General features: G+C 52.6%; 1 protein-coding gene across 6 annotated transcripts in view; it reads left to right on the forward strand.

Annotated features, from left to right (window-relative positions):
* MLPH (melanophilin) overlaps positions 1 to 25491 on the forward strand; it is a 42100-nt gene that overhangs the window by 3731 nt on the left and 12878 nt on the right. For 3 of the 6 annotated variants that reach the window (XM_082465609.1, XM_082465608.1, XM_082465604.1), the window contains exons 2-9: positions 2693 to 2826; positions 15163 to 15381; positions 15492 to 15604; positions 17339 to 17377; positions 17962 to 18065; positions 19236 to 19355; positions 20367 to 20586; positions 22760 to 22899. In XM_082465609.1, coding sequence (XP_082321735.1) covers positions 2717 to 2826; positions 15163 to 15381; positions 15492 to 15604; positions 17339 to 17377; positions 17962 to 18065; positions 19236 to 19355; positions 20367 to 20586; positions 22760 to 22899 — 1065 coding nt within the window. In that variant the 5' untranslated portion in view covers positions 2693 to 2716. The remainder of the gene's footprint in view (positions 1 to 2692; positions 2827 to 15162; positions 15382 to 15491; positions 15605 to 17338; positions 17378 to 17961; positions 18066 to 19235; positions 19356 to 20366; positions 20587 to 22759; positions 22900 to 25491) is intronic. The other 3 variants (XM_082465605.1, XM_082465607.1, XM_082465606.1) reach the window with 3 other exon arrangements.

Below are 25491 nucleotides of genomic sequence, written 5' to 3' on the forward strand. Positions count from 1 at the left end.
CTCAGCCATAAAAAGAAACGAAATTGAGTTATTTGTAGTGAGGTGGATGGACTTAGAGTCTGTCATACAGAGTGAAGTAAGTCAGAAAGAGAAAAACAAATACTGTATGCTAACACATATACATGGAATCTAAAAAAAAAAAGGTTCTGAAGAATCTAGGGGCAGGACAGGAATAAAGATGCAGATGTAGAGAATGGACTTGAGGACACGGGGAGGGGGAAGGGTAAGCTGGGACCAGGTGAGAGTGGCATGGACATATATACACTACCAATTGTAAAATAGATAGCTAGTGGGAAGCAGCCGCATAGCACAGGGAGATCAGCCCGGTGCTTTGTGACCACCTAGAGGGGTGGGATAGGGAGGGTGGGAGGGAGACACAAGAGGGGATATGTGTATAAGTATAGCTGATTCACTTTGTTATACAGCAGAAACTAACACACCATTGTAAAGCAGTTATACTCCAATAAAGATGTTAAATAAATAAATAAAATAAAAATAGGCACCAGAGTACAATTTTTCAGATAATGTCTAATCCATGAAGTACCGACAGTCTGCTCTTGGTTTAGCTATGTGGGATGCTTGTTTTTCAAAGTCTGTATTGCATCGTTCCTGGCTTCATTAAACAGAGCATCCTGAACACATATCACTTTCCTCAACAACTCAGGGTCATCCCTGGAACCTCCGAAATGGCGCTAAGCCATGGTGCCTTGGTCCCCTTGAAGCGTGGGAGGCCGTCTGCTTCCCTCTGCATGCTGGTCTCCCCTGTTCACATCTCAGTAGGTTGCTGCCCGGCGTCACTCCAGGCAGCAGGCAGCCAGGCTGGGCCTCTTCCCCACCCGACCCCGGCAGGCACCCGCCTCGCCAGAGGTGCCCGGACCCTCCCTGGTCCAGTGCGCGCCCAATCCCAGGCCTCGATGGCCTTTGCTATCTGAGCTGGGAAACCAAGTACCATCCTTATTAGAAAGACGCATCAAACAAAAGAAACAGGCTTGAGAGGGGGCTGGGGTGGGGGGGATCCTGTGGGTGCGAAGCCTCCAGGTGGCAGTTCTGCCTCCTAGTGACCTTTCCATCCATCCCTTATCGGCCACTGACATGCTCTAAGACGGTTAAGCTTGTGTGACAAGAAAGATATACTCATTTCCTTTTGTTCTGCTTTTCTCCCTCACACCTCACAATTTTAGTTTCTTGAAATAAGGCCTGGAATTGTGACTTTTCCTTGAGGAGAGGAGAGAGAATGCCAGCTACTCAGCTGATGGTCACGGCTTTCATCTGCTCTGGAAAGAGAATTTCAATGAATGGGCTTCTTATGATAGAATTTTTTTCAACAATGGTGAAAAACAAAAATGAGTAAACCCCAGTCATCCATCAAATGACTTTTTGTTCCAGATTTTTAAAAACAGAAACTGTGTGCTCTAGAGGAGCATCAGGCATCAGTCTTGGTTTAATGTTTTCATGTCCAAAATCTAAAGTCAACTGTAACGAAAATAGTTTGAATGATTCTGGCACATCAGGGCATCCTCTTAATGCATCGTTCACAGCACAGTGCTTGAGGATGGAAATACTGAGGGGTCGGTGCAAAAAATTTATGAAATTATTTGTCACCGATTTTAAGGCACAAGCCAGGAAGCAGTTTAGTTGACAGCCATGGGATCTCTGTGGACATTTCCATTTTAGCTGGTATCGAGTGTTGCTCAGAAAATGTCACTTTTCATAATTAACCTCTTGTACAGCAAAGCAGTTTCCTAACACAGAGCAAGTTGTGTTCACATTTCTGCAGAGAGTACTTTCGGCTGGTCAGCACTGGTGAAAGGGAGATGTTCCCCAGCATTCAGAAGCAAAATTGGGTCTTTCGATGGGTGTTAAGGTTTCCCAGTGAGAGCAGACAGATTGGATCCCTTCTCTGATGTTCCTAAAAAGCAGATTTCGGTCTTCAGTGAAGACTCGCTGAAGCCACACAGAGGTTCTTGAACTCTTGGTTGCCCACAGGGAACCTGTCACCCAAACAGAATCTTCCCCCAGAGCAGAGCTGGACAGGGTATAGTGGCCGCAGTCTCTGGCCAGGGGGCCCCTGTATGGCCTGACGAAGACCAGAAAGGTGGGAGCACAGAAAAGCACCCCCATGTGCCAGGGAGAAGTCGCCGTCATCGCGATATGTGATGTCACCAGCTGTTAGGAGGTGTGAAGAAATACTCAAGGGACAGGCGTGATGGGGGAGGGAGAGACAGGTGGAGGTGTCATCAGACGATCTTGCTAGGATGCAGATTCTGAGTCAGGAGGGCTGGGCAGGGCCTGGGAGTCTGCGTGTCTCACGGGCTCTGGGAGGTGCTGCTGGTCCGCAGAGCACACTGCATAGCGAGCAAGGTGGTAAAGCTCTCCTCCTCTTGGTTTTTGACATTTGGATTCTCCGTCCTTTGTCCTCTTGGCATTGATTGGGGTCTTCCGTGTCCTCGAAAAGGGCATAACGTCATCTGAAGTCTGACTCCTGGGGTATGGGGATTGTACACACGAGTTCATTTATTTCGACTGCACACGTTTCCAGACACCCATTTGCCTGTTTTCTAAAACCATCTAACCCAGGTTCCAGCTGCTGGGAAATCAATCAGCACTTTCTGTGTTGCCTCTTCTTTGTGAATTGGCCGGCATCTGCACGTGGGCTTCCTGGGCTGAACACTGTGGTCCTGTGTTATTCCAGGTGTGACCCTGACGAGAAGCAGAGATGGGGAAAAAACTGGATCTTTCCACGCTCACGGATGAAGAGGCCAAGCACGTCTGGGAAGTGGTTCAACGGGACTTTGACCTGCGAAGGAAAGAAGAGGAGAGACTAGAGTGAGTGTGTGTGGCTGGGCCCCTGCAGCGCAGCCCTGGCGGCCTCCGGGGGGGCTGTCACCTCGCGGCCCTCTGAGTGGCCAGACAGCGGGAGCTCCAGTACAGGACGCTGGCCGGAAGCTGGGCGCTGGGAAACATTCTGGTTTCTGGCCTTAAGAAACTTTAATTAAGTTTCTTCCTAATTAAAACAAGGAGATGTGACTTTCCTCCTGAGAGTCAGATATTCCCTGAATAGTTTTATTTCAACTTGATCCAACCCCAGGGTGACATTCTCTCCTAAGCGGGGCGACGCTTAGGGCATGGCATTGCACGAACAAAAGAGCTAAAGGTGATGAATAGGGAAAGTCTTGATGCTGGCCTGAAACACCCAGAAGCTGGGAGCAAGGGCATTTAGGACAAAGGCTGCCTTCTGCCTCTTTCCAGCAGTGTTGGGGGCACCTCATCCTCAGCATGGAGGCCCCAGCGCCGTTTTGCATGTCTCTCCCCGTGGGCTGAGCTAAAACCCACCCGGCGTTGCTTACTCCCCCTCTGCCTTTGCATATTCCTTCACCAGACCTCCAAGGCTTAGTTGTCCCCTGCGCTCCCTGTTGTCTTGGTGACTTTTGTGGGTTGGTAGGCCTATTGCGAAGGAGACATTGTATAAAGACTCAAGGTGGGGAGGTAGCCAAGGAAATGCCTGCAAGGCTCCTGGTGGCGGAGCACTGAGAGGAGGTCAGAGCCGTGGTGGGAAGCAGGCCGTCGGGGGGCTGAGGACCCGGGCAGGACTTGGGCCTTTCCCCGCGTGGCTGCAGGCCTTCGGGCAGGGGAGTAACAAGGCCCGGCTTCCGCTCTGCAGGCGGTGGGCTACGGAGAAGCGGTCAGATGAGCTCTGAAGGGGGCACCTGCACGTTTGCCCGCGGGTTGCATGTGGGGTGTGGAGTATGGGAGGCGTCAAGGTCAGGGTCACTCCAGAGCCATGGCCTGAGGAACTGGGGCATGGAGGTGTGGTCACCTCACCTGGGGAAGGCGAGGGTGGAGCAGGTGTGGAGGAAACCAGGACACGGGTCAGACCTGTTGGCACTGGGTTGCCTGTTAGACGCGAACTGGACAGGGAAGCCCCCCACACACGGGGCTGGAACCCAGCAGAGGCAGGACCGAGGGCGCATCGACCTACAGGTGCTGTGGCTGCTACAGTCACTCCAGACTTAGTGGCTTAAAGCACGCAAATCCCTCGTGACTCTGGAGTCCAGAAGCCGAGGTGTGGGCGCGGCTGCCTGCCTTCTGGAGCTTCCCTTGCCTCTTCCAGCGTCTCGAGGCACCCACGCTCCTTGGCTCCTGCCCCCCCTGCCTCTTCGAGGCCGTCAGCCTGACGTCTTCCAGTCTCTGTCTTTCTGACCTCTGCTTCTGTCGTCACATCTCTCTGACTCTTCCGCCCTCCTTTTTTGCTTAGAAGGATCTCGGATCATGCTGGGCCCACCCAGCTAATCCCATCACCATCTCACAGCCCTTAACTTAATCACACCTGCAGAGTCCCTCTTGCCCTGTAAGGTGACACAGTCCCACAGTCCCAGGTTCTAAGAACCAGGACACATAACGTTTTTGGGGTAGAGGGATCATTACTTAGCTGCCCCCAGTATTTAAAGCCATGGGCCTGGAGGAGACCACCCTGGAGGGGGGACACAGAGAGAAGGACGGACCCCAGCGGAGACAGAAGGAGCAGCGGTGGGAGCCTCTGGGTCCCGACACAGAGCAGAGCCACACAAACCGACAGACTGTTAAGAGAAGCAAGTTCAGTGGAGCCCAGCGCCTCTCGATGGCGGGGAGGCGTCTGGACCAGCGCCGCGAGGCTTCCTGCTGCCTCTCTGTGGAGCCCTCCACCCTCCCCTCTGCCGTGGGCTGCAGGTCCCCCCCCCACCCCGGGTTTTCATTATGAAGGCACTTTCTCCCCACTGGCATCTAGGGCCCTGACTCAGCCCCCTGCGACCCCAGGACTGGGGCCCAGAGCTGACCTTGGCCAGCGTCCACGTGCTGATCGGGCCCGCCCTGCCCCTCGTCCCCTCCCTCTGCTTCAGCCGTGGCCTTGAGGCTGCACCTGGGGCCCAGGGCCACACGCTCTCAGCGACAGAGCCCGCCTGGCCTTTGCTCTGGGGATCACAGCCTCTCCAGGCAGCCCAGCTGTTGTCACTTTTATTTTTTTATTTTATTTATTTATTTTATTGAAGTATAGTTGGTGTACTTTTATTTTCAATGACAGCTTAGACCCTCCCATTCGATACGTATATAGAATCGCAGATCAATCAGAGGGGAGGGGAGCCCAGCCCTCCAGGGAGACCCTTGAGTGACTCAGCCCCTCCCTCCGTCTGGGCAGAGCCCAGGTGGTTGTGCTGAAATTCCGATCTTTCTTGTCTACGGGGGAAGCCCTCCTGGCACCCTTCCTCTTTATTTTCCATGTTCCTCTAGTCACTTCACACTGTAAAGGGAGACATGCCCAGGTGAGCCCCACTTACTGCTGGGAAAGGAGGTCTGCTAAGGATCCGAGGTGTGTTGCCTCCACTTCTGGGGGGCCTGTGGGTCAGGTCAGGTCCCCGGCCAGTTGGTTATGGTCAGGGTCATGTCCTTGTTCGGAAGTGCCTGAGGCCTTTTGCTCACGCGGCCTTCAGATCGGCCGCTCTGCTGTGTCTTCTTGGCCATCCGTGTGCGATTAGATGGTGAGCTTACTAAATATAATAGCGCAGGACGTGGTCCCTGGAAATGCTCTAGCACGGAGAGGTGGTGGTTCAGAGAATCCACGTCAGAGTCAAGGCAAGGACGCTGGAGCCCCAGTCGCCTTCCCATGATTGGTGCTTCTTGTGCAGACACAGGCCCCTGGTGACACACTGGGGAAGAGTCGTGGAAACAGCAGGGGCTTAGTGAAGGGTATTTTGTGGGGTTTATTTTTTGATGTTTTTCTCTCTTGCTCACTGTGGTATTGGTTAACTGTGCAACGAGAGGTGAAGCCACCTCTGCCTGTGACAAGCCTTATCCCCAGGGTCCCCGTGACCCCTGGGAGCAGGGCCCAGGCGTGTGGTTCTGAGGCCAGGACACGCGGGGTGTGGGTTCAAGTTCTGCTCGGGTGGGTGCTGAGACTTAGGAAGGGCGTGGCGGAAACAAGCTCCGAATAAAGACAGTTGGGTTCTGGACACTGAGATTGGTTCTGCAGAGCAAGTTGGCTAAAATACCAGCAGTCTAGAATGAAACTGAAGACAGTTTAAAAATAATAAACCTCCTTCTTCCCAGTCTCCTCTCAGTGTTAATCTGTGCATTTCACCAGTTTCAACATTAATCGTCCATTTCCTGAAACCACAATATCCCATTCTCTGTCGCACGTCTGGGTTTCTCTACGATTCCTTGGGGTCCTCCTATTTTCTCCCAGTTCCTGATTCTCTAATCTATGAATCAACAATGGGCTGAATGGAGAAACTGGCCCTCAGGTGACCACTAAGTGGGTGACCTTAACAAACTGAGCTGCTCAGGGGTTGTTCAGATGAGTTGTTTTGTTTGTTTTTTAATTTTTATTGAGATATAGTTGATTTACAAGGTTGTGTTAGTTTCAGATGTATAGAAATCAGATGAGTTTTTGATGTCTTTGACACACTCTGAAAGATGCCAAATGGATGGCCCAGCTCAAAACACCTACCGAGGTCGTTGACAGGACAAACTTAATAGGGGGGAAACCGTGAAACCAAGAAACAGACACATGCATTACTTGGAAAGAACTTTCCTGTCCTGAATACACGTCAAGTGGACATAGTGTGTGGGCTCAAGGTCAATTCACCAGCAGCACATTTACCGGAGAGGCGATTTGCTAAACAGCCAATTCACCAAATTTACCAATTAGGAAACAATCAAACAAAAAAAGGAATACGTTTCCTTTAGTGTTTACAAAGTTAACAGAAATGTATGTTTGATGGATGGCTGCTCAGTTTTTCTCCCCATGTGGGAGCATCACCCTGTAAAGGATGCTGGGATGGGGCCTGGGTGAGGGCTCCGGCACCTTCTCCTGTGGGGTAGGACCAGCACCTCTTTGGCTTCTGCTGTCAAAGTGTGTGACCAGTGAGCTGGCCCAGGTCCCCAGCACTAATGCCCACATGCCCAGTAGACCATCTCCATGACACGAAAGCCTCTGACCCCTCGGCCAGGCCTGACCTCCTGCCCTGTGCAGAGGACTTCTCACAGCCCCATGGGGAAGATGGAGGCCATCCGGTGGTGAAGGGCAAAGGCTGGAGCATCTTCCCCATGAGCCTCCTAACGGGACATTTCAAACAGAACACGCTTGTTGCAGGGACTGGGGCTGTGGGCAGACCGTGGGGACAGCTACCCTCTGAACTGACCAGGAGGATTTCCCTGGGGGTCTAGCTGCTGAGTGGCAGGTGCCTTGTGGAGCTTCCAAACGGCTTTTCTCACAGGCTATTTCGGGAATTCGAGGAGAAGGAAGGGGGAGGCTGTCTGGCCTTTGATTTAGCCCCAGGCAGATATAAATCTCTCCCTGAAGTCGGCATGTGTGACCAGGGACTCGGGAGTAGGGTGTTTACTGTACATGGTGTGATGTTATTCCTGGCTTCCCATCAACACAGTGCTACACTCTGGAGAATCCAAAACCCAAAGATGCACAAAAATTCTTAGGCAATTCCTCAAGTGTTCACTCTCCTCCAGACCCTGGTCACTGTCACAGTGAGCTCACCCAGTTCCTCACAGAAAGCTCAAGGCTACCAGGTGTAACCTCCCCCCATCCTCCCCCCATCCTCACCTGTGTTCATGCCCACCCTGTGTTCCCTCTCCTGGCCCTTACTTGTGCTCTGGCCCTTTCCTGTCTGCTCCCAGCTCCTGGAGCATGGAGCTGCCTCGGTTACTCCCTCTCTGTCCTCTAGCTCCTACTTGGAATGTCAGTAGGATCAATCGCCATATTGGAACAAAAAAACGAAAGCAAGAACAAACAAACAAATAAACACAGAAAGCCTTTCCTTTGTCCCTGACACCCTGCTAAACTCTGGCACATCTTGCTCCCTTTAATTGAAAAGACAGCCCACACTCAAGGGCTGCACATCCTTACATCTGCCTCATGTTGCACTGGTCTGTTCTGGCAGCTACCCCTTTCACAGATGTAGATAATCAATGAAACAACATGAAAGTCCCTAAAATGCAACCAAGTATGTATAACAATATCTAGTACAATGGTAACATTTCATATCAGTAAGAAAGGGAAGAATTAGTTAAAGCTAAGTGTTGGAATAGTTGACCATGAGCGCAGGGCTGGGGGAGGGAGTTTGACCTCAGTTAGCTTTATAACTGATATATTAAAAATGTAGAACAGGAAACTGAAAATTATTGGAAGAGAATATAAGTAAATATGTACATAATCTTGGAGTGGAAAAGCCTACATATGACAACACAGGTAGACCTCACAACACAAAATACTGATAAGTATTGACTAAATACGTACATCTGAATTTAAAAGGAAAATGTTTAATTTTTGAAAAATTAGAAGAAACAGTTTTAACAGAAATGGCAGTGATTCATATCTTTGATCTCTAAAGAGTGTCTTAAAATCAGAAGGATAAAGAAGTTTTCCAAATTAGAAAAACACAAAAATCCCAAAGTTTACGTAGGAAAGGGGTAAATGAGAATGCATGGGTGACTCATGTCGCTGGGTGAGGACCCAAGTTTACCTAAATAGAACACCCTGTTTTCAAGGGCACAGCCCACAAGTCAAATATTAGGGCTGCAGACCTTCCCCAGAAAGGCAAACAGGTGGTGATGTGGATTTGCAATCTTTGCAAACAGACCTGAATGCCTGAGATTACCCATGAAAGAGCTCCTGGTGTGACACATGGCTTGCAAACCATGACTTGCTTTAAAAATAAATAATAATAAGGAATTTGAGGTCACCCTTTGTTGGGCCACCTGGCACCACAGACAGGCAACTCCAGGGTTGAAAACACGGGCTGAAACAGGAAGTCAGCTGCCAGCGCAGCCTGGAGATTAACTTTGGTCTGAGATCACTTATGAGATTCCTGTGAGCCTCCCTCTCAGCAGGTGCCGTTCACACATCACCACGTATTTCTTCTTTATCCCTTTTATCATCATTTGCTCATTCTCTTCAGAAGACCTCAAAGAACTTTAGCAAGTGTCTGTTTCCCTCATTATAATTCCTGATACTTAACTCATATAATCAAGACCTTACATCATGTAATTGCTCTTCAGTTCTTATTACATTATGTTTGTCCTCTTTCAGCAATTCTCTCTGACACTTTAGTTTGGTTGATGTACTTTTAATACTTTTGTCTCAATTCTGTGACTCATTGGTCCTTTCACCCTCATTCTTAAGGGTCATACTTGAGATTCGATGTTCAGTGCTCTGGAGCACATCTTCACGTTGTTTTCTCTGGAATGGCATGGCGGGGGGGGTGGGGTGGATTTTATATTTGGGAATCTCTCAGCTGGGGGTGAGATCTCTGCTCACACATTTTCCCCTCAGAACCATGGCAGAATAATGAGCCCCCACAGATGCCCATGTCCTAATCCCCTGAATCTGTGAGTATACTGGACTACCTGGCAAAGGGGAATTAAGATTGCAGATGCAATTAAGGGTGCCAATCAGGGCCTCAGCACGGGGAGACAATCCTGGGTAATCCAGGTGGGCCAGTGTGGCCACAAGGGGCCTGATAGATGGAAGGATGCCAGTCAGGGCCTGGACGCAGGGAGACAATCCTGGGTTATCCAGGTGGGCCACAAGGGGCCTGACAGATGGAAGGAGGGGAGACACAGGGCAACGTAAGAGTGATTCATGGTGAGAAGGACTCAACCCGCCATTGCTGGCTCTGAGACGGAGGAAGGGGCCGTGAGCCAGTGAATACAGTTGCCCTCTAGAAGCTGGGAAAGCAAGGGCACAGACCTTCCCCCTGAGCCTCCAGGAAGAATCCCAGGCCCACCTACACCTTGATTTTGGGTGCCATCTAGGACTTCCATAGCTTGAGAGGAGAAGTCAATACCTGGCTTCAAAGCTTCAAAAGTCAGGCTGACTCTCTTGTTAGGGGCTAATGCAGCTGGTGACTTTAAGTTGAAGCCAGGGCTCATTTACCATTTTGAAAACCCCAGGGCCCTGAAGAACTATGCTAAATCTCCTCTTCCTGTGCTCTGTAAATGGAACAACAAGGCCTGGATGCCAGCACATCTGTTTACAATACGGTTTACTCAATATTTTAAGCTCACTGATGAGACCTACTGCTCAGAAAAAGATTCCTTTCAAAATAATACTGCTCATTGACAACGTACCTGGTCACCCAAGAGCTCTGATGGAGATGGACAATGAGATTAATATTGTTTTCGTGCCTGCTAAGACACATCCATTCTGCAGCCCATGGATTGAGGAGTAATTTTGACTTCTAAGTCTTATTCTTTAAGAAATGCCTTTCATGAGGCCACAGCTGCCAGAGACAGTGATTCCTCTGATGAATCTGGGAAAAGTAAATTGAAAACATCTTGGAAAGGATTTGTCATTCTAGATGCCATGAAGAACATCCATGATTCATGGGAAGAGGTCCAAGTATCAACATTCACAGGAGTTTGTAAGAAGTTGATTCCAACTCTCACGGATGACTTTGAGGGGTTCAAGACTCCAGTGGAAGAAGTAACTGCAGATGGGGTGGACACAGTGAGAAAACTAGAATTAGAAGTGGGGCTCCAGATGTGACTGAATTGCTGCAATCTCATGATACAACTTGAACAGATGAGGAGTTGCTTCTCATGGATGAGCAAAGCAAGTGGTTTCTTGAGATGGATCTACTCCTGGTGAAGATGGTGTGAATGATTGTTGAAATGATGACAAAGGATTTAGAATATTCCATAAACCGAGTTGGTAACACAGCAACAGGATTTGAGAGAATTGACTCCAATTTTGAAAGAAGTTCTACTATGGGTAAATTGCTATCAAATAGCGTTGCATGCTACAGAGAAATTATTCATGAAACGAAGAGTCCATGCAGCGAACTTCATTGTTGTCTTATTTTAGGAAATCGCCACAGCCGCCCTAGCATTCAGCACCCACCACCCTGATCAGTCAGCAGCCACCGACACAGAGGCAAGACCCTCCACCCGCAAAAAGAATATGACTCAGAAGAAGGTTAGCAATTTTTAACAAGAAAATATTTTAATTAAGGTATGTGCATTATTTTTTCAAACATAATGCTTATTGCACATCTGATAGACTTCAGTATAGTGTAAACATAACTTTTATTTGCCCTGGGAAAGCAAGAAATTCCTGCGACTTCCTTTATTGCAATATTCATTTTGTTGCGGTGGTCTGGAACTGAACCCACAATATCTCCAAGGTGTGCCTTATTACCCGTCAGGTGTTTGCCCTTCTCTGCCTTGGCCGTCATCTTCTCTCCACATTTCTGTCTCCTCAGCCCTTTTCTTTGCATTCTAGGAGAGTAAATGTGTGACTTCCAAATCAGCAGTTCTCAAATATTTTGGTCTGAGGGACCCTTTATATTCTTAAATTACTGAGAACCCCAAGGAGCTTTTGTTTAGCTGGGTTATAGCTGTCAATATTTATCCCATCAAAAATTAAAACTGGGCGTTTTAAAAATAGTCATTCATTTATTTAAAACAACAATAAACCCCTTACAACATAATAAAATTTTTATGAAAAATAACTTTTTTTCCAAAATAAAAACATGAGTGAGGAAAATGGCATTGTTCTGTATTTTTTGAAAATCCCTTTAATGTCTGGCATAATCGGAGATAGCTGAATTCTGGTATTTCTTCCGCGTTCAATGTGTTGTAATATGTTGTTTTGTCTGAGGTGTTGGAAGAAAATCTAGCCTCACACAGATATGTAGTAGGAAAAAGCAGGAGTGTTTTAGTAGCTTTTTCACATAATTATGGACATTGTTTTGATAATACACGAAAACCCTATGACTGGTAGTTTCTTAAAGGAAGTTACAGTAGTTTCTTGAAGTTACAGTGTGGAATCTGAAACCATGTCAATGAACTTTACCTTTCCCGTTACATTAAAATCCATTGGTCCATCTTGCACTTGGAGTCAATCTTCTATCCACGCGTGATTTTGTGACACCTATGCAGACTTTCCAAACGTCGACACGTTTCATTATACAGAACCCAAAAAATCACATCCATTACCATCACTGCTGATCTTAACAGAAACCTCTCAGTGATGAAAACTCACTGAGAGGCTCAAGTCAGCAGAGACGTAAAAGTTTTCCAAAAGTCTTTGAGCTGGAAAGCTTGAGTTTTGTCAGTGGCAACAAATACTGTCACTTGACACACTTTTAGTCAAAGACGCACTTCATCAAGACATGCTTTCCTTTCTTTTCTTTTCTGGCAGAGAGCAGATTGACTGCTGGTACACTCTGTACCTCTGGCTTCATCTGTGCTGAGGCCCCAGAACTTTCACCCACCATAGCTTTTGCACCACCGGTGCAGGGGTCAAAGAGCAAAAAAGACAAATATTACCTTAGTGTTATTATGAGAAGAGATTTGACCTTGTGGACCCTGTCAGAGGGTCTCAGGTACCCCTGTAGGTCCCTGGACCGCACCTTGAGAACCACTGTTCTGAATCCCTGGACTTGATGTCCTTCCCGTTTCCCTCCCCATTGGCAACCTCAGTTCCTTTGCATCTTCACTTTAGCCCAGTCTTCTCCACCTCGGTGAACATAGCCTGTGGTCTTTCCAGCTCAGCCTGGCTTCTTCTTACCTCCTGCTCCTCTCTCTTGTGCCGACTCAGCACACCAAGCAGACTAGTTTCAAGTCTCCTTCTGTTTACTACTACTGTGTAGTAAATCACATTCAAGGCATCTTTTATTCCTGAAGGTGACCTTAACTTGTAGCTGCATGTTGGGCTTGTCCCTGCCTGTAGTGCAGGGACATCTGGTCGACCCTGTGATTGCAATAAGCAGGGTATATGGATGGCTTTGGCCCCTCACGATCCTTCAGGTCCGTTGATGTGCCCTCTGGTTGGCAGGCATCTGGTGTTACTCTGCTGGACCAATGCGGGGTCCCCTCTTCCCTCCATCCTGTTTTCCAGCTGTGAAGAAGAGAAGTTATGTTTTAAAGAATCTGAAGCAGAGTCACAGATGTAGAAAACAAACTTATGGTTACCGGGGGGAGGTAGGGGGGATAACTTGGGAGATTGTGATTGACATATACACACTACTACATATAAAATAGATAACTAATAAGGACCTACCGTATAGCACAGGGAATTCTACTCAGTACTCTATAATGACCTATATGGTAAAAGAATCTAACAAAGAGTGGATATATGTATATGTATAACAGATTCACTGTGTTGTACAGCAGAAACTAACACAACATTGTACATCAACAATACTCCAATAAATTTTTTTTAATTTTTAAAAAATTAAAAATTTTTTAAAATAATATATATTACAAATAAATATATTCACAAAAGAGGAATCTGAAGCAGAGGATCATTATCTGTTCCCCCAAATTCAGCACCTGAAAGTTCCCAGCCACCACCCCAGGACTCCCGCGGGCTGTTATTTAAGAGAACTTCACATCCTGGGATGCAGTGTACCTCTACACGTCCTCGTCTTTCTTCCCGGGGGTCCGGCTCTACCTGGATGGAGAATGGGGGACCCATGCCGGGAGAGAAGCTGGACAAGGCCCTGCCCAGCCAAGGGGTGGCCTTTAGGTTTTCTGGCTGAGGCAGATACATCAAGAGTGGACGCGGAGGACACTAGGCCCTTTCCACCTGGCCCCAGGTGCTCTGCTGTTTAAGGAAGACACTTGCTCTACCTTGGCCATGCAGCCTTATCTAGCCTGTAGTCAGTGGGTGACAGTATTCTTCCTAGGTTCCTGCCACCACTGGGCTTTTTTTTCTTGGCTTTTGAAGCTGAGACAAGAGTCTTATTTTTGTCTCTGTCTTCATGAGTATTTTAGGGCATATTTGGTAGGGGAAATCGGTGCAGTGTAGTCCGTGCCTCATGGAATCAGAAGGAGGCACCCAAAGCTCCTTAGAATCGCTGCCCCGTCTTCAGCCTGCACCCGGCTCTGGGACACCCCCATCAGAAACCACGCTCTCTACAGAGTCCTCGGGAGACAATGGCACCTAGTGTCTGGCTCATTTTTGTCACTAAGAATGGATTAATTTGATCTCATCTAAAACTAAAAATATTACATTTGGCAGACATTCTCTACAGACCAGAACAAAAGCGTTGTGTTTATTATCCGGGGGCGCATCTTCCAGTGAGTTCCATTTGGCGAGTTCACCCGGAAGCTGCTACTGAAGACCTGAGGGTGGGAGCTGGTTTCCTGGGACTTGGGTGCTGGATCACTCCTGCTCTGGACACTCTCCAGGCCAAGCCATTTCAGCCTTTTGCTCCGTAGGGACAACCTGGGGAGTCAGCCCCACCTGCTCCCCTGCTGGAAGAGACCCAAACCTGCCCGAGGAGGAAGTACGATCTGACTTTGCCCTCAGGGCTCTGCGTGGCCTTTTTAGGGGGGCTGTTCGGGCAGCAGTGGGACCGCTGTGATCCTGAACCTTTATGGCTGTCTTAACCTGTGTGGGTTCAGCTTCTCAACTCTTACTGTCAGGCGCCGACCTGACCTCCACTTACCCGGTGTCATCCTCAGCTCAGGACCATTAACGCAGGCCAGGGTGGCCGAGCAGGTGTGGCTGGCCTGGGCCTCACGGAGGAGAGCATCGGCCTGGCCCACCGTCTGCATGAGACGTCCTGCTCCAGCCTCTGGGACTCTTCCTGCTGCTGCTCTGACCGGTCCAGGAACCTCCTGGATTTTTCTCTCTTCTCCAACCTCCTGCTAAACAATTAAACTGGGCCACAGATTGGCTCTAGATAACTGTGTGGCCCAACCAAGCTGCACCCCCAGCACCTCACCGGGCCCCCATCCCCGCTGGTTTCCCAGAGCCGCCAACCCCGTCTGGTCCGACGGAGCTTGGACAATGGGTGCTGGTGGCCACGGGTCCACACTCATCCAGCTATACAGTCTCCAAGCTCTGGGCTCTGCATCAGAAAAGCTCCGGGTTCAAGGTCAGAGCTGGGGAACCCACCTGGGGTCCAGGACCTCTGTGCATCTCTTCCCACTATACGGAGTTACGTGAGGTGGTGCGGGCAGTGGTGGGCCTGTTCCCTCCTGTGGTTCTGAACCTGTGTGGTTCGCAGCCCTTTGGCAATGAAAGAAAGTCATGGTGCTACCTGACTTCGGGTCACTGTTTTCTGCATCTGAGAGTCGTGTGTGTGTGTGTGTGTGCGTGCCCTTGAATTTAAAGCCTGTTGCAAAAACAAGGCATCCAATATTTTCTTGTTTCCGATTCAGGGGTTTGAAAGGCAAGATTAAGCAGGAAAACTCCAAGAGGGAGCTGCTTCCGGACACGGCCCACCTGAGCAACACCCACTGCGCCCGCTGCCTGCAGCCCTACCGGCTCCTCGAGACGCCCAAGAGGCAGTGCCTGGACTGCGGCCTCTTCACCTGCAAAGGCTGCGGCCACACCCCGGAGGAGCAGGGCTGGCTCTGCGACCCCTGCCACCTGGCCAGGTGAGCCGGGACCTGGAGATCAAGTGGCCCTGCTGGCGGGGGGCCCGGCCTGCCCCTTCCGGGGACACGGGGTTGTGTGCCGCCCGGGCCTGAGCTCTGTGTCTCTGCAGGCAGGTGAAGAGGGGCTCCCTGGAGTGGTACTACGGGCATGTGAGAGCCCGCTTCAAGCGCTTCGGGGGTGCCCAGGTAGTCCGGTCCCTCTGCGGGCGGCTGCAGGGAGCAGGTAAGGAGTGAGCCTTCTCCCTGGGCATCCAGTATGGGGCCTAGACTCTGTCTTTTCAGCAAACGTTCCCCGTTGAGTCTGATGATCATCGAGACCGAAAGAGATGGGTTGTAGCTCAATCGTTTCTTTTAATATTTTGAATCCAAGTGTTGATTCCACGAAGAACTTGAGGTCCAGACGGTGTTCTTACGCTAAACGTGTGCTCACCCGTGTTGCCCACCTTGAAGCCACTTGGGGAGAGGGATATATCAGGGGAAGGATGTGAGACTGCCTGAGCTTAGAAGTGCCTCCTGAACTTGAATGGAGCGAACTGAGCGGTGTTTTCGGGAAGCTCTTGCCTTGCCCCTGTCACCTGAGCCCCAGGCTCTGCCAACACCTGGCCGGGCCTTCGGGCTGTGACGGCCTGTCAGGCCGGTATCCGGGGGCTCGGTGTCTTGGCCGTCTCCATCTGGGGCACCGAGGAGAATGCCCTGGGCTCTGGAGCGCCTGCACGTCCCGAGCGGAGGCGGTGCTTCTGGGATAGGGGGTGTCCTCACCGTGCCCCAGCCTGGGCGTCTCCCCCAGGCCTTCTGGAGAGGCGCCTTACTTGTGTCTTGTGCCCCTTAAAGCCCCACGTTGACAGGCAGATGCAGGAGGTGGGCATGGCCACCCTCAGGGCATTTGCACACTCACTGGGCCTGGCACAGGTGTTTCTGAGCGACCTTAGCACACTGTTGAATTTAGGACAGACCACCGAAAGGCATCCTCACCTGTGATGGCTTTTGGCACCTGGAGCAACAGACCACAGGGGGAGGGGGCCAGGGGTGCAGGGGGCATATGATAAATCACTGAAACCAGGACATTTTTAAGAGTAAAAGTGGCTCTCCTGATAACCGTGCTGAGACACCTGGCGTCACTAGGAGTGTCCTGGTGACACGCTGGGGCGGGGGGCACCGTCACCCTATTCTTCGGGAGTTTTCCCCACCTCCTCGCCAGGCTGCTGCTTCGTGGCCAATATTTCTGTCTCGGTTGGAGCCCATCAGTAAATCCCACAGCCGCATGCACCCACGGCCCCATGCCCGCTCGGCCGACCCGGAGCCAGCTGAGGGATCTTCCTGCAGCAGGAGTGTGGTTTCACCGTCGCCGCAGGGCTCGGGTGTGGGAACCACAGGTAGCCCGGGAAAAGCCACACCACGAAGCGTCAGAATCTCAACGCCGAAGGCCCCGTTCACGGTGGGAAACCACAGGCCACGTCACAGCCCTGAGGACCTGGTCCTGGCCCCGGGAGGTTCTGATTTCTAGGGACTGGGGTGGGCTCAGGAATCTGCGTTAGGTAAAAGGTCACGGGGATTCTGACGCCTGGCCAGGGTCCAGAGCTGGGAGCCAGTGCCACCCAGAAGCGGCCAGTTTCAGAACTGTCACCACCGAGGGCCAGGAGCTGGCACTGGGGGGCAACAAAAATTCTGATTCCAGCCACTGCTCCGGACCCGGTGAAGCGGGTCTCAGGTGGGGTGATGGTCCAGGGGCTGCATTCTCCCTGCTGGCACCTGTGAATGCAGCACACCAAGAAAGGGCACACAGAAAGAGCACAAAATCGGGAAAGTTGTACCTTTAAAAAGAAGTAGTCAAACGTAAAAAAGAAGAAGAAATGATTCAAGTTAATGTTTCGAAAGCTGGTCCAGGCAGGGCCTAACGCAGGGGTGTAGCTGGTGGGGGCCGTCGGGGTCTTTGCTGAGAGCTTTTCTTCGGTTATAGGTTTACCTGACCAAGTGCAGAGCTCACCTGACGTCAACAGTAAGTCCTTTGTGCTCACAAGGATGCCGGGGTGCCCCTGGCCCCTGAGGAAGGTGGGTGATCCATGGGGCCTCGAGACTAAAACCCCAGAACGCACTTCATCACTCTTTCGTCGTGACCTGGGGGAACAGACACCAGCCAGGCCAGCGTGACTGGGGGAAAAGAGGGAAGAGTGAGGCTGTGCTGGGGGTCGGGGGACAGGCCCGGGGGCTCAGGTGGAGAAGGCGTCCTGGGGGGCAGAGAAGGGAGGGGAGGGAGGCCCGGGGCGGAGAAGCAGGTGAAATGAGACTGAAAGTGAAGAGGTTAGTTTGGGGAAAGGTGACTTAGCTCCAGGCCTACTTCACCCACACACTACGGTGTCTTCAGACTGCTTCGGAAGCGGTCAGTGAAGGTGACCATTGGTGAAATTGATGCAGAGTATTCGTTTTCTGCTGTGATTCAGACCAGCTCTAATTGATGCTCAGATAGGTCTTTGGGAGGCCTGTAGAGGGCCTTGCCTGGTTGCTTCACAGCAGATGGAGGGGTGGGTGGGTGGATGGACGGATGGTCTTCTCCTGGTGGAGTCAGGCAGGCGTCCGTTGCAGGTGGGCCTGAGCCAGGCCCCTGGGGGAGAAGTGGAGACAGTGAGAAGACGGATGAAGACAGAGAACAAGACACAGTGGCCCAGGCCCAGCCCGCTGGAAGCAAAGTAAGTCTTCCCCCAGCCCCGCCCTTCCTGATGCTGGAGGCTCGGGTTCTCACTTCCTGAAAGTCTCAGGCTCTCCATCACTCCGCGGGGCAGGAGCGCCAAGACCCGCCTGCCTTCACCACGCCCCGCAGCCCCTGAGATCACTTTGCACCAAGCAGCAGTGCACTCTCGGCACAGGTCTCACCATAGCAAACCCCAGCGCAAGCTGCAGGGGAGCGGGGCCTGCAGAGAGGCCCGCCTGGACGTCCGGCCAGCGTCCTCAGGGCACGTGGTCGTGAGGGCACTGGTGTCCCCCGGAGACAGCCTTTGCACCTTTCAGGGAAGCAGACCCCTTCCGGCTTTCCTCTGTGAACTTCCTTGCTTTTGTTTATAGCCAGCCGTGAGCCTTGTTTTTTATTGGTGTCTGCTTCTACTTTCACTTATTTTTTAACTTATTTTTGGTGATAAAGACAAGCAAGGTAATCCCCGGGGTTTCTGGGCAGGTCGACAGAAGGGGAGCAGGAGGGAGGGGAGGGGAGGGGCGGGGCGGGGCGGGCGGTGATGTTGGATGGAGACCCTTGGAGAGTGACAGGGTCTCTGAGAACCATGCCAGCTGGTCTGCGCAGCTGCTCCCTGGGGACCGTAGACATCTTTTTATGAGAAAATTGTATATGTCCCATTTATTAAGCTCAGCGAATACTATCCAGTGTTGAATATTCCCTACATGATACGTTTAAAGGATGGAAACCATTATGAGGGAAGGATTTGGAATAAACTCTGCCCTTGCATCTAAAGATGATGGAGCTCTCTGGAGCTCCCTCCCCGCTGTGCTTCCCGGCGCTGGGCACCCCTCATTCGCTAAGGGGTGAGGGGTGAGAAGCACCCGTCAGCCCAGAGGAGCCTGCCTGCCCCCCAGGGCGGCACTCCTGGGGCTGCGTCCTCAGCACCTCTGAGCAGCCGTGTGCCCGTCGGGGGCTGAGCGGGTGATTCCTTCCGCTCTTCTAAGAGGCGCTGGGGATGCAGAGCCTGTGATGGGTGGGGGGGGGGTGCTCTGGGCAGCCCCCCGGTGCCGCCCCAGGAGGTGGCTGTGCCCTTGGAGATGCCCTCCCCGCTGCCCGAGGTGAGGGCATGTGGTCCTCAGTCAGGCTGACCCTCCCTCCCCTCCTCTTTCCCGCATCCCTTCCTGCTCAGAAGAAGCGCGTTCTCCCCGTTCACGGCCTGGACTTCGAGGCAGACTCTGACGACTCCACTCCGTCCTGCGGGCCCCCCCCAAGCCTGTCCTTGGTCTCAGGGGCCGCGGACAACCTGCAGGTCAGTGGGCTCTCTTTTCTGCCCACAGCCATCCCAGGATAACCTGGGCGATAGGTTTTCAGGCCCCAGGTGGGGGGACAGCATTCTGGGAAACAGTCTGATGGCCATGGGGGCATGACAGGCAGGGGGACAGCTGGGGTGGGGGGCATAGAAACGTCACACCCTCCGGTCCCTGGAGAGACGGGGTCGGCTGCTCGGAGAAGCGGGGTGCGGGGCAAATGAGTCAGGGCCCTGGGGCGTTCGGGGCGGGTGCCTGTCCCCGAATGAAGGCAGCACCCCCGAGACTCAAGAGCGAGGGCAGAGGATCAGCCAGGGCCCGACGTGTGCCCGCACCCACTGCATCTGATTAGCGCGGTCCCCTACGTCATTGCCAGACTAGGGTAGTCTTGTAGGCGGGATCGGCTGCTGTTAATAATCACACCAGGACACGCGGCATCCACGGGGGCCGCCCAGGAGAACCGGCCGTGTAGTCACTCTGCGCCTTAGCTGCGTGCCCTTGGTCTGGGGAACCTGCGTGAGGCTCCGTCCCCTCGCCTCACCTGGACGAGGGGTGGTCCACTCAGCCTCACAGGATCCATTCCCAAAGGGACTAGAGACTGAGCCCGGCACGCACAGGACCGTCACACGCAGCACAGGCAGCCGGGGCACGAGCCCCAGAGCGAGGACCCCCTCAGCTGGAGCCCTGACATCTCAGTGCCCGGGCTCAAATGGCGCCAGCTCAGAGCTGGGGCCAGGCTCGGTCTTCCGGGGCTGATCTGCAGACGCCTGCGGGCGGGGACACAACAGGGCGGGGAGCTGGGAGCCAGCACCCGGAAGGTCTTTGGGCCACGGGTCCTGCTCTAGCGGCAAGTCCGGAGCCCTCTGAAATGAAAGGGAATTGAGTTGCAAGGGGCAGAGAGTGTGGGTGTCCGGTGTTCGGTCGGTCAGATGATGCCTGGAAACCCTCAGGACTTGGACTGGAAAGACCCACATTCCAAGGAGCTGCCCTTTCCTAGTAAAACCTGCCAACAGGCCCCGTGTGCTCAGGCCCTCACAGATGAGCCCTGCACAGAGGAGACCACCTCCCAGGAGCCCGTGGTCCTGGACGAGGCTGATGCCAGGGCCTCTGGGCGCCACCCCTGTCCAGAAGGGCAGATGGCCAGCCTCTCGCCTGCCGGACCAGACGCCCTCGCTGAGCTCTGCCTGCCGGCAGAGTCTTGCACGACGGCCCCGGGGACCACTGCGACACCTGGTAGGTGCCCTTGGCCACCGTCTTGCACGTGGGCTCTGCATGGAGGAGAGGGTCGCTGGCAGCCTGCCCCACCACCCCGATCTGTGCCAGCCTCCCTGACTGATTTTCAGTGCGTAGCCCCTTCCTTCACTGTGATTGTCCAGCACGTGCAGTCCTGGCACACGCCGTCAACCCCTGCTCCCCTGGGCTGGGTGCTTCCCTGGTAACAGAAGTACCAGCATTGACGCCTGCCCTGGCCACACAGCTCATTGCCACCTTTGACAGGGGGACATCGAGCAGGAGTGGGGTAGGGATGGGCAGGTGTCCCTGAAATGATAGGATCGCTGGTCACCCGGACTGGCCACCTTAACCACAGGACAGGGCAGCTCCAAACCTGGGACGCATGGTGCGGGTTCCGTCTCGGCCACCTCCCTCCCAGCTGTGACTCGGGAGGTCCATAAGTGCTGAGACCCTAGTTTAAATCCTCAGTTTAATGTTGTCAGACAGTCGGCTTCATAATGAAATCCCGAATCACTGTCTGTTCCTGTGCCCTGGGGGAGTGTGCACTGGGGTCCGGGGGTTCAGGTACCCTAGTGATGAAGGAGCAAATGAGACCACAGAAGCAGCACGGGCTGCTCCCCACTGACGTGCTCCCACGTGGCTGCAGCGTGGGACCAGCTGCCAGGAAAGGTGGTTAAGATGCTGTCTGCCAGGAAATGGGCTTGCTTTCCATTTTCCCTTTTCATTATATTATAGGGACTGTAATCTCATGATTCACACGCCCATTAGGATCCTGGAGGCGTCTGGGGGCAGTGGGAGGGCAGTTTTACTTCCCCATAAACAATGAATAAATGAATCTACATCGACCAAGTCATAGGATGAAGACTTGGACACACGCGTTTCCTCCCAGGATCCCTAATCAACCCCAGCACGTGGATGGGGTCGCAGCGGGGAGAGGGAGAAGCTGAGACAGACAGTATCGAGCTGGGAAATGCGCCTGGGAGACAGGCAGCTCTGAGTTTCAAGCCCAGCTCTTTTGACCAACTCACCACCCAATTTCATTGATTCTAAGACACATTTGTCACCTCGTCTCAAATTGGGAGAGTCTTACAGCGAGTGTGGTAGAAAAGAGTGCGTTGGAGATTGATTGGCGGTGTTGTCTCTTAATAGTGCATCAGACAAGCTACAAGGTCTGCAATTTAAAGGAGTGTTGTGTGTACTTGATCAGACCTCTGAACCGCCGTGCCTCGGTTTCCTCGTTGTAAAATAGGGTTAGTGCCTAACTCAGCACACTGTTGTGGGCTCTAAATGGGATGGTTGTATCTGTTAGCCCTTGCCACATAACGACTTATCACAAACCTACCAGCTTAAAACAACGTACATTTATGAGCTCACGGGGGCCAGGCATCCAACACGGCATCGCAGGTCGTTAGCACACGTCTCCCAGGCTGAAACCACAGTGTCCACGGGGCCAGAGTCTCACCTGGAGCTCAGGGCCTTGCCCCCAGGTCGTTCAGGGTGCTGGCAGAGCCATGTGGCCGGCTGCACATCAAGCGCAGAAACAGCTTGTGCAACTGATTCCTGCAACGCTGGCTCCTGTGGGTCACCCCACAGGAGAGTCAAGCCCTCCCCATCCCGGCACGGCTGGATGTGGTGCCCTCCAGGCCACCCTGGAGCTCTGGGGGTACTTTCTGGTGAGAACATGGGGCTCTTCCACCAACAGAGCCCAGGAATAAGCATCTCAGGCCACACCATAGGTGACTCGTGCCCATGAAAGTCTGCGAATCACTAGTCTGGCAGGAAAAGCAGTCCCCAGTGACCAATGTGGAAAGACTTCCCAAAGTCACCTCCACTCGTGGAAACTTCCCGGGACGCATGTCTGCCACACCCCAGGCGCATGGAATGCCATGTGATGTAATTATGTTACATTTGCTTTGCCCACCTGGCTTTCATACTTTGGAGCCCCCCGGTGAGTGCTGGCCGGGGCAGGGGCTTCTGCTCCTGAAATTCCTTGCGTGGGACCATGGGCTCTGCTCCATTCTTGTTTTGGTTTAGGGATCTCAGCCCCATAATATCAATGGAATAGAATCATGTCTCCGTTTTCTTCGATTTCTCATTTCTCTTCCTTGGAGAAAATGCCCATTGGCTTTCAGCTTTTCACGCCAAATAATCCAAACCCACTCTTCCTCCAAAGGAACAAATGTCCTCGGGAATGAGCAGCTCCCATCCCACTATCTGGCCGACGTGGACACCTCGGATGAAGAAAGCATCTGGGCTCAGAGGGTGGCATCTCACCATCCCAGACGGAGAGGCCAGACCTTGTCTGAGAACCAGGTAAGGTGGCCGGAAAGAACGCATTCTAGTTGCTTCTTTGGGTGGAGCCTTTTTACCTTAACATCAATTCATTTCTGAGAAATTAAAAGTACTTCAAAACTGTAAAATTGCACAAGCCTGCTCAACAGAGATATGCAATGTCAGAAGACGTGGGACGAGGGGTGTGGTCCAGCTCTGCAGCCACAGGCTACAGACTGCTCTCCAGGGCCTTGGGGATAACAAGTAGGGCTGCCAGCGGGCCGGGCCTCTGCTGAGCCCTCTGCTTCCGTCCGCATCCCCTTCCCCCTCTGATCTGCCCGGGGCTCACCCTTCCCGGGCTTGGACGGTGAGGGGCCTCTCCTCAGTCTAAGCTGACCTCGAACAGGTTAGGGGCCCTTCCAGCCTCAGTTCCTTCACAGCCGTGCTCTGCAAATGATCTGCGAAGAAGAGCACCTGACTTGTAGAAGGCGCCTTTCTTTGCATGGCTTTCTGGTGAATCCGTGTCAGGTGTGTTATTTGTTTCGGGGGGGGGGGGGGGTTTGTTGTTCTAAAATTGATCTAAAATGTCAACGGGGCAGAAACATGGAGTTTTTAAACTCTGCATCTCCCTCTGCAGAGTCAGTGCCCTCAGGCCCAGCTGGCTCTCTTTCCTCTAATATCCCCTGGAAGCATCCCCCGACCCCGGGGCTGGACGTTCCTCCTGCTCCGACCTCCATCTCTGAGAGAAGCCACTGACCCTTTGCCCTGAGCACAGCAGGGCCTGAGAGGCCCTCAGGAGGCCTGCAGTGAGGAGCCCTCTCTCTGCTATCCGACGCAGGGGGCTCACTCTTCTTTTATGGAACAGCAGGGGGGATGCTGATGCAAGGAAGTATCCTCTGCTTCACACCAGGGAGTGACTGGCTTGGCCCCTGGGAAGGCTGGGGGACGATGGTGGAGCGCCAGTGCGGCCAGGACAGAGACCTCCCCAGGGCAGAGACCGCCCTGGGTGGCAGAACCACAGCTGGCAGAGAAGTTCCCAGGGTGCAGGCCAGAAGACAATGGGATAAAGACTAGAATTAAATTGTCTATTTTCAGCAAGTTTTTAATTTAGCAGCTTTAGTGACGTTCAGTAAAACACATACCCCGGTATTTAGTCCCACTGACACCAGCCATGCTTTATGCCTCCTTGAAAATTATTCTCTGTTTCATGCTTGTATCTTGTCTCTGGAATTCTTCTTCTTCGTTTCTTTCTCTTGACTTTATTTACTTCGACTGACTTCGCCTGTGTTCTTGATGAAAAGGGAATCAGGCAGTGTAAAGAGTGGCCTCCAGAGGGCAGTAGCGTCCCTGTGCCTCGGGGAAGACCCAGGGCAGCCGCTTACAGGACTCGCAGACGTGCCGTGGGGATTCGAGAGTTCTCGAGAGTAATGTTCTGTTGGGGTCAGTCTGAATGGTCCTCCCCTGACCTGTTGCCTGTCTTTGCACCCGTACTCATGGTCAGGACTTTCTGGGTGAGGGATGTTCAGCAAAGACTTTCTATAAATAATCACTCATGCTGAGAGAGGCCAAAGATAGCACAGCATGTGGTACCAAGGACGGGTGCTTCCAAGGGGCTGAGATCAAGGAGATGCAGGAAACGGAGCCCTGGCACGCACCCTGCCCCGAGTGGTGGGAATTGAGCCCCCGGTGCCCCAAGAGCTCAGGCTAAAGACACTGACTCGGTTTCGCCACGAAAGCCTCACCGGTGCCAAATTACAGTAGCTCATTTTCCTCCTCTGTCTGTACTGCATTCCTAAATTGTAAATCTGTGTTTTGCTGCAAACGAGTTGAGAACACCAGAAGTTCATTCCAAGTTGCCGTCCGTGTGTCCAGATAGCGTGTAATTTACCTGGACGGAGCTCACACGGGACAGAGCGGCTCCCGCTTTCGGCAGAAGGGAGGGGCACGAGCAGCTTTGGGCTCCTGAGCACCTGAGAGACAGGTGTTCCCTGGGGGTGTCTGCAGGGGGCCAGCGGCTCTTGATCCCAGGTGGAGAACCAGGATGTGTCCAGGCTGTCCTGGCGGCATGCGGACAGGATCTTGCTCAGAGAAAACCACCCGCCTGCAGCTCCCCTCCCGTTCCGAGGGCTGTGGTCTCTCCATGGCTCCGTGCTGCCCCCAGCTCCTGCCCCTCCTCTGTCAGGACGAGAACTTTCCGAGTTCTCATCGTGGGATGCTTTTCTTTCTCTTTCGCTCTGGAGGTGATACTTCACTGTGCCGGTGCCGGACCCTGGTTGGGTCGGCTCTTATTCTCCGGCCACGGGTCCATGCCCACCACGCTCCCCAGGGACACACGGCTACCTGCTGAGCATCCCCCCCCAGGTATTGATCGCTGCCTCTCAGATGCCATGAGTGTGCCCACAGCTGGTCTCGATTACCAGCCGCCACTCGAGGCGAGGGCTGGGGCCACTCCCGCCGAAACCCTCGTGTTGAAGTTTCTCAGCTTGTGTTCTTCTCCGGGCAGATTTGCCCACTCAAAGCCCTCGGTGCTGTGAAGGTGAAACTAATTACCTGCGGAACGATGCAGAAGCATCCTGCCCGCCTGCTGGAGCCATCTCCCTCTTTTAAGACAAGGTGGACCACAGATGAGATAAT

Source organism: Balaenoptera physalus (genome assembly GCF_965194825.1).
Source record: "Balaenoptera physalus genome assembly, chromosome: 6".
In the NCBI taxonomy this organism is placed as follows: domain Eukaryota; kingdom Metazoa; phylum Chordata; class Mammalia; order Artiodactyla; family Balaenopteridae; genus Balaenoptera; species Balaenoptera physalus.